Genomic DNA, 8,422 nt, shown 5'->3' on the forward strand with positions numbered 1-8,422 from the left:
GCCCTCAGGGGCCCCTGAGCCCCTGCCCGGAGCAGGACCGGACCCAAGTGACTCGCCCGCCTCCAGGGATGGAAATTCTGCCCTCTCGGGGACACAGCTCATCCTGCCACCCAGCCTAGCCCCCCTGCAGCAGCGTGAGGCCCCCGCTCCTTGTCCTGCCACCTGCCACCATTGAACCGCCTCTCTCCCGCCTCTGCAACCACGCGGGGATCGGTGAGCAGCCGGCACGGACCGTCCATCGGACCCACGGGCACCACACAGCAATGGAAACAGCCCTGCAGGAGTTAACCAGCTAGATGATGCCAACATGCTAGTTACAGCTGTTGGTGGGTGGCCTGGCTGGGATCCCACCGGCGACCCACCTGTTGCCCTGACACAGCCAGGGGCCTTGCCAGCCCAATACGGACACGGATCTGCCCGCTGGCCCGAGTCGAGCAAGGTGGCCCAACACAGCCTGGACTGCTCCGGTCTAGCACCCCTAGCTGTCCAACTGTTCGCCTGGTAAGCATTCCTGTAAGCCTACTGCTTAACAGGTATCCAGTTACATCCCCAGCCAGGACTGTTCCAGAGCTTTTAGCCTTTTCCTGGCTGTCTCACAAGTTAGTTCCCACAAGATGTTCTGTGTGAGCACACTTGGATATTGGGCTTAGATTCATTAGTCATTTCATTGAGGCTCCTTCCCCAAAAACATACACCACAAGCCAGTGGGCCTGCACTCTCAACTCTTTACAAAAGTTGTCACCAAATGAAATGAATAGGTAGCAATTTTAAAGCAAACAAAAGGAAGTTTTTCTTCATGCAGCGCTCAGTCAACCTGTGGAACTCCTTGCCAGAGGAGGTTGTGAAGACCAGGACTTTAACAGGGTTCAAAAAAGAACTAGATAAATTCATGGAGGTTAGGCCCATCAATGGTTATTAGCCAGGAAGTTAGGAATGGTGTCCCTAGCCTCTGATTGTCTGGAAAAGGGTGACAGGAGAGGGCTCACTTGATGATTCTCTGGGGTACCTGACATTAGCTACAGTCAGAAGACAGGACACTGGGGTAGATGGACCTTCAGTCTGACACAGTATGGCCGGTCTTATGTTCTTAAAACTACAGAGGGGCTTACAAAGACTACATCTACATTGGCAAGATTTTGCGCAAATACTTTTAACGCAAGAGTTTTTGTGTTAAAGTATTTTTGCAAGAGAGCGTCTACACTGGCATGTGCTTTTGCGCAAGAGATGTGCTTTTGCACAAAAGCATCTGTGCCAGTGTAGTCACTCTCTTGCGCAAGAAAGCTCTGATGGCCATTATAGCCATTGGGTTTTCTTGCGCAAGAAATTCATGTTGCCTGTCTACACTGGCCTCTTGTGCAAGAACACTTGCGCAAGAGGGCTTCTTTCTGAGCGTGAGCGTCATAGTTCTTGCGCAGGAAGCACTGATTTCTTACATTAGAACGTCAGTGTTCTTGCACAAGAATTCGCGGCCAGTGTAGACAGGAGGCAAGTTTTTGTACAAAAGCATCCGCTTTGCGCAAAATCTTGCCAATGTAGACACAACCAAAATGTTTAGGCCCTGGTGTAAGTGACCTAAACACCCCCAAGAAATATTGCTCACGAGTGCGTGCAAACAGAAAGTGTTCTCTATCTTATAATTCACTATGCTTAGCACAGGCTGGTGAATTCTTTCAGGGATGCCAAAGCAGGCAGAGTCCAGGGCTTTACTGGGAAATGGTTTGTTCAGGAAGGTGAGGCATGAGAGAGCAAAGGTCATCGTGCAGCTTCCAGGGTGACGTAGTTCCACACACTACTCATTCTAAAACGATACTCTGGTTAAACAAGCATGGGCGAGACCTCACCTCCCAGGGAGACAGAGTGCAGGGAACAGAGGTCAGTGCTGTGTCAGGAGCAACTCCCACCCCACAGTTATCCCAAGATGGGGAGGACAGCACTTCTTACACTCATAGGGGTATGGGGCACAGCAGAGTCTCTGGTGAGCAGAGACAATGGCCTACGCTGCCCCAGCTGCTTGTGCGTTCACATGACAGGACATTGCATCTCCGGCCGCAGGGATCGCATCATGCTCAGTGAGGTTTTTTTCAGAGAACCAAGGTTCGTGGCACTGAGTCCAGAGAGGCAGGAGTCAGATTCAGGGCTGCCCTGAGGCCTCACCGCAGCCTGCAGCATTTTCACCTCCCCCCCAATGGCCTCCAGCTGTTTTTTATCCATCTCGTTCTGAGAAGAAAAGGAGAAAGATGTTAGTGTGAGGAGCCCTGAGTGGAGCTGCTCAGCTGCTACCATGAGCTGGGCCCTGCCCCAATACAGCTGGCCAGCCAGGATCACTAGTAATTGGCTCCTAAGGAAGCATCACAGCCTTATCATAAAAACAGGGCTTTAGGGACTTTTCCTCCTCCGTAAATTAAATAGGACAGTGGCAGTTATCTGCAGCCCATGTGCAAGTGAGCAGCAGCAGGGTCTGCACAGGAGCATATGGAGCTAGGACCTCATCAATATATGCAACTCCATGGGCATAGTTATCGGATTCTAACCCTAACTTTCCCTGAGTCTCCTCTTCCCCAGGCCTAGAGCACTGGCTCCCCCTTACCTTGGGAAGCTGGTACTTCTCTCTGATGTGTGTTCTGATTGCTGCGCGCTCCGCCTTCCTCTGAGCATAGACCATGTCCCGTTTGCTCCTGAGTTGGAAAGAACCAGGTCAGCAAGCTGCTTCTCCCGGTACAGTGGGGTTTGGCTGGGGTAGAGGAACCTTGGGAGAGAGAGCTTGGCTGTGTCATGGGTTGACCATCCAGTGCAGCTCTCTGTGGGTCTGACTCTAGGCCATGCTCTGCTCACCCAGGGACATCGCACACAGAAAATGACTCTATACTGGGGTGGGCAATAATATTTGGGCTGCCCTGGAAGAGGCGGGGCCAAGATTCATCCAGGCTTCCCCACCCCCAGACCATGGTTGGACTGGGGATGGGGGAGCCCCTTTGCCCCCCCTTCTCACTAAGCACCCATGCCCCTAGCAGGGTGGGAAGAGGCTTTGCACACTCCCGCATCCTCAGGCCAATTAGGGCTTGGGAAGCACACGAAGTGTCCTCCGGCCTGCCAGGAATAGGTAGCACTTTGAAGTGCTGCGTGCTCCTGGCAGGGCAGAGGAGACCTTACGTGGCCCCCCCTCCCCGTCCATAAGCCCTGATTGGCCTGGGGGCAGGAGGAGCACACGAAGTTTCCTCTGCCCTACGAGGAGCACATGGAACTTCAAAGTGCTGCACGTGCCTGGCAGGGCAGAGGAAGCTTTGTGCGCTCCCCCGCCCCTGAACCCTGATTGCCCTGGGGGTGGGAGGAGCGCACGAAGTTTCCTCCACCCTGCTCCCGCCCTGCGAGGCACTTCAAAGTGCTTTGTGCTCCTGGCAGGGCAGAGGAAACTTCGTGCACTTCCCCCCCTATCCCCAGACCCTAATTGGCCTGGGGGTGGGGGAGCGGCAGGGCCCCCGTGAGCTGAATCCACTCAGATCCGGCCCGCAGAGGCCCTTTTGCCCACCCTTGCTCTATATGGACAGGCCAGTCTTTAGAGGGATTTCCTGAAACATGCGGGGGGACACCCCTCAAATCCAAGGAGGACTTAGACCATCCCAGTGAGGTGGGCAGGTGCTCTTACGTCTTGTCCTGGGTCCTCTGGTTCTGTTCTGCTGGCCCCTTTATGCAGCCTCCCAGCGCTTGGCGGTCTTTGTCCTCATGAATGTCCGCAGAGATGCAGCACTGCAGCTGTTTCACTGGGGCCCTGAGAGCAGACTTCACCACCGACGCCATAGGAGCGAGCTGGAGAGGGGAGGGGAGCAGAGTGGCTGAAGCAGAGGCAGATCTCAGATTGCGCAACAGACCATCCTTGCTGAAAAAGAACATCCAAGCAATGTTCTCTGAGGTCATTCCTGTGTCACGTGCAAAGGGAGACGGAAAGCAGAAGATTCTGGAAGTGACTTGCAGGCTAAGTCAGTAGCTAAAGAGCAGAGGATCTTAGTTTTGTGAAATATTGGTTCACCTTTTCTGAGGAGAAGGGGAGGTGTAATTGGATGGCCTTTGCCTCCGTTTGCCTCAAGGACAGGCTGGGACAGACACCTCAAGAGGGGGTTACACTAATAGTAAAAGGCACTGCCTGTTTTGGAGTCACTAATAACTCAGAAGATTATCTTGAACATTTAGGACTCAGTGCTCTAACAGATAAAGCACAAGAGAGTCTATTAGCGTCTGCCACAGACATGACCATCTCCTCATACACCTACCTAAGATGTGTAGGAAAAACAGTTGATCAAGAGGGACTTCAGTTTGAGTGACTTGTGCTAGAGTTCTCATGCCACCAGTACTTAAACAAGCTTGGCATTTCTAAATATTATAGAGAGATGAGAATTTCCTACCTCAAAGTGTTGCGGAACATGGAGGAATTCTTTATTAGACATATCCTAACCGATATAGGAACTAATACATTAATGATAGCTCAGATACGCAGGATCATGACTTGGTGACATTTCTAATGTGCAGGCAGAATGACATTCACGCACGTAAGATATATGCTTTGTGCTTTAAGAGAGCAGATTTCACAAAGCTGAAAACAGTGACACGCCAAGTCAGCTGGAAGAGAGAATTTAATCAGAAAAAAAGTGAGTGGTAATTGGGAATAATTTAAGAATATGGAATAGGTGCCCAAAAAGCCACAATCCCACAGTTGTGGAAGAAGTCTGTGCTGGGTAAAAAAACAGCCTGGTTTAGAGGGAAAGTGAAGGCGGCTATAACAATAACATCTAACAAATTGAAGACAGGCCAAATTGATAGTAATGAATATAAATAAGAAGTTTGTAGAAAATGGATAAAGGGAACAAAGGGAGGCAAGGAGAAATGTACGGCCAGCAGAGTTAAGGCCAATAGAAGGATTTTTAAACAATATATAAGGAGCAAAAAGAATCCTGACAAGGATATTGCTCCATGACTAGAGGGAAATGGAAATGTTATTATAATGCTGTAAGAGCAGACATGTACAAGAAATATTTCTGTTCTGTGTTGGGGGGAAATCACTGGGTCCAGTCTCATCATACGGTAATCACACACTTTCCATCGCACTAGCACGTCTGCAGGATTTTAAGCAGAAGCGTCTAAAGTTAGCCATTTTTAAATCTGCAGGTCCAGTTAACTTGCACCCAAGTTTAAAAAGGCTGGTGGAGGCACTCACTGGACCATCAGTGTTGATTTTCAATAAGTCTTGGAGCACTGGGGAATTTTCAGATTCGTTTTCTTCCAATGTGCCAGTATTTTAAAAGATGCCCTTTACGTTTAACTGGTTGATGAATTAAGCGGGAACCCATTCCCGCCCCTGTGCATGCAGAGCTACCAGTGCTCCTGGCCCCTCCCCCACGGGGGAATGGCTCCCGTTCCCAGCCCACCCTGCATGCCTGGGGGGGCCAGCTTCTGCTCCCGTAGGTTACTCTAGGGGACCAGTTAACTGGTACTCCGTAAGAATCACCAAGTTATAGTGATGCTTATCAGGTAACCAGCTAACCAGGTATCCATTCACATCCCTAATATCAATCGCAGGCAAGATAAAGGAGGGGCTGATACAGTTCTTAGCCTTAACATTAACAATTACCTGAGAGAAAACAACATCACTCAGTTTTCCATCAAGAACGAAGGGGACAGATCATGTATTCGGAGCCACCTGGATTGTCTGGTAAACTGGGTGCAAACTGTGTTTTCACATGGCTACATGTATGCACCTAGTAATAATCTTAGGCCATACTTACAGGGTGGGGAACTCTAGCCTAGGGAAAAAATGTGAGGGTTCAGGTGGACAATGAGCTGCACGTGAGACCTTAATATGACACCATGGCCTTCACGCATAATCAGGGCTCTGAAGGCGCAGGAGAGAGGTTGCTTTTCCCTCACTTTGGCACTGATGCAACCCTGCAGGAATCCTGTGTCCAGGTCTAGCGCCCGTAATTCAAGAAGGGTGTCGATAAATTGCAGGGGGCTCAGCGAAGAGCCAGAAGACTAGAAAACGTGACGGACGGGGTTCCTTCTGTTTAGCCTGAGAAGGCTCAGGAGCAGTTTGATTGCCGTCTCCGTATTACATGGGAACGCACGTTTCATAATGGACTCTGCAGTCTTGCCGAGAGAGGTTTAATAACCGTTCTCAAGCAGGACCCCCGAGCGAGTCGCAATCCTGTTGTATGAGCTCGCCAGGCAGCTGCCTTAAGCCTAAGCCCTTCAGTTTCAGCTTTGCCCCCACCCTGGGGAGCAGGGCTCAGGCTTTCATCCCCTTTCCCTGGGTTGTGTAGTAATTTCTGTTGTCCGGAGGAGGTTGTGATACAATAAAGTTTGAGAAACCCTGGAACAACATGACCCACTGGCTAGACGCTGGGCAAATTCAGACAGTCAGCATCGAGGTTGGAGGGTAAATAACCACTAGAACAATTTACCGAGAGTCCCAGTAGATTCTCCATCACTGAATGTTTAAATCCAGCTGGGATCATTTGGGGGCAATTCCCTGGCCTGAGTTATACAGGAGATTAGACTAGATCACACAGGTTCCTTCTGCCCTTGGAATCTGGGACTCTGTGTAGGGCCTGGGGAGGTACCATGTGTGGGGCTGTCCTGGTCCCAAACTGGCCTAGGAGGAATCTGGCATAGCACAGATCCCAGTGGCTTAGGAAGGGACCCTCACTCCACCTGGTTCCACTAACATTTCACACCGGACATGGTCTGGAGACACAGCCGCTCTGCCCTGCTATGCCAGGGATAGCTCAGCCTCGCAGGAGTAAGGGACACAAAGACACGCACGCCAAGCTCGTGACAAGTCCCTCCATTCAGCGCCTGGGCAGCAGCATCTACCTCATGGCCACAGATCATCCTCCATCCTCTAGGAGAGCAAGAGAGGAGCCCAAATGCAGCCACTCCCCACCAATCTGCAGGCTGCCAGACGGAGAGCACGGGGTTTGGGAGCTCTGGTGCAGGCCTCTCCAGCTGCAAAGGGAGGGAGCCGTGTTGCGACCTGGAGGCTAAGGGCAGAGGGTCAGGCTGGGATTCTCTCAAGCGGGGTAGGTTACTCACTCAGATCCAGTTCCTGCTTGCCCTCGCAGCTGGGTGCCACTGGCCGGCACAGGGCTCACTCTGGCACTGCAATGCGAGAAGCTGCTGGCTGACTAGAAGGCAGATTAATGCTCCCAGGCCAAGCTCCTTACACTGGAATCAGGACACGGAGAGGTCTCAATGTCACCCCAGCTCTAACTCCAGGGGCGGTCGAACTTTCCCTTTATCCTGAGCCAGGACGGGGTGCTAGGCGAGTGCTGTCAGAGCCAGATGGTGTGTTTGCAATACCCCCTACGGGAGAGCTCCTCCAGCATCTGTTCTGCCTCTTCCCCAACCTCCCCTGGACACGCCCTGCCAAGCATTTACCCAGGAAGGCACAGGCTGCAGTGGGAGGCAGCACGGTTCAGACAGCCCCCCTGCATGGCTGGGAGAGGAGCAGAGAGCTGGTGGCTTGGCCGGGAAGGAAGGGACTGGCTGGGATGGCTGCCTGCTGCAGGATCACTACAGCGCACCTAGACTGGCTCCTGACAGCCCTCCATGCCCATCCATCAGTGGGTGAGCAAGGCCCCAAGCGGCTAGCCCGCTGCAGACAGCATCAAGCCTGGAACTTGACAAATCTGGATTAGTCCCAACCCCTGGGGGTAAAGTTCATTCTGTTCTTCCCGTCTTGCAAGGCACTGGCTGCATTTCCCAGTCCGCACCTGCCCATCGCAGAACACTCAGCCTGCCAGGAGATGGCTTTCCCAACGAGCCAGCACATGCTCTGCTGCCCCACGGAACAGCCACCAGGCTAGGAGTCCCCTGCAGAGCCGCCAAGGCTACTGGCTCACGCTGGGCACATGAGCAAAGGCCAACAAAGAGGAAGGCCATCCGAGGAGCAGCCAGGAGATGCCCCACTGCTCGGACTGGCTCAACCCTCAGAAGTTGTCCCTGCTCCTAAGCTGGCCTCCCTGCTCTAATCCAATCGGCGTCCCAGGGCAGGAACCTGGACAGGGCTGAGGCATCAAGGGTTATAGCATAAACCCACACACCAAGAGCAGGCCTGGGCGCATCTCTGGGCACCAGGCAAGCACTGAAGACTGGACTGAGTCTCGCAGCTGGAGGTGGGTTGAACAGAACAGAGACCAACGTGGGTCCAGTCCCCTCGACGTCTCCTTGAGCAGCTAATGTGCAACCGCAGTCAGAACCACCAAGGGTGCATTTACTACCCAGTACAACACTGGAGCCCAAACTCCATTTCCAGAGAATTCATGCCACTTGCACCATCTCCTGGGCCTGGGACCCAGCGCCCCAATCCCAGGACACCGGAAGGTGCCAAGATGGGCCCCCGCTAGTCCAGGGTGCAGACCAGGAGGAAGGCTTC

The 8,422-nt window shown here is 52.5% G+C and overlaps 1 protein-coding gene across 1 annotated transcript; it reads right to left on the minus strand.

The window, feature by feature from the left end:
* Positions 1-183: 183 nt before the first annotated feature.
* Positions 184-3,964, minus strand: LOC112546491 (complexin-3-like). Its single transcript, XM_025186898.3, has 3 exons — positions 3,644-3,964; positions 2,588-2,675; positions 184-2,217 (listed from the first exon to the last, which is right to left on the minus strand). The coding sequence occupies exons 1-3, from the start codon at positions 3,910-3,912 to the stop codon at positions 2,020-2,022; spliced, it is 555 nt and encodes a 184-aa protein (XP_025042683.2). The 5' UTR covers positions 3,913-3,964; the 3' UTR covers positions 184-2,019.
* Between the last annotated feature and the right edge of the window lie 4,458 nt (positions 3,965-8,422).

This window comes from Pelodiscus sinensis, chromosome 22, assembly GCF_052426305.1.
Source record: "Pelodiscus sinensis isolate ZL-2025 chromosome 22, ASM5242630v1, whole genome shotgun sequence".
NCBI lineage: Eukaryota > Metazoa > Chordata > Testudines > Trionychidae > Pelodiscus > Pelodiscus sinensis.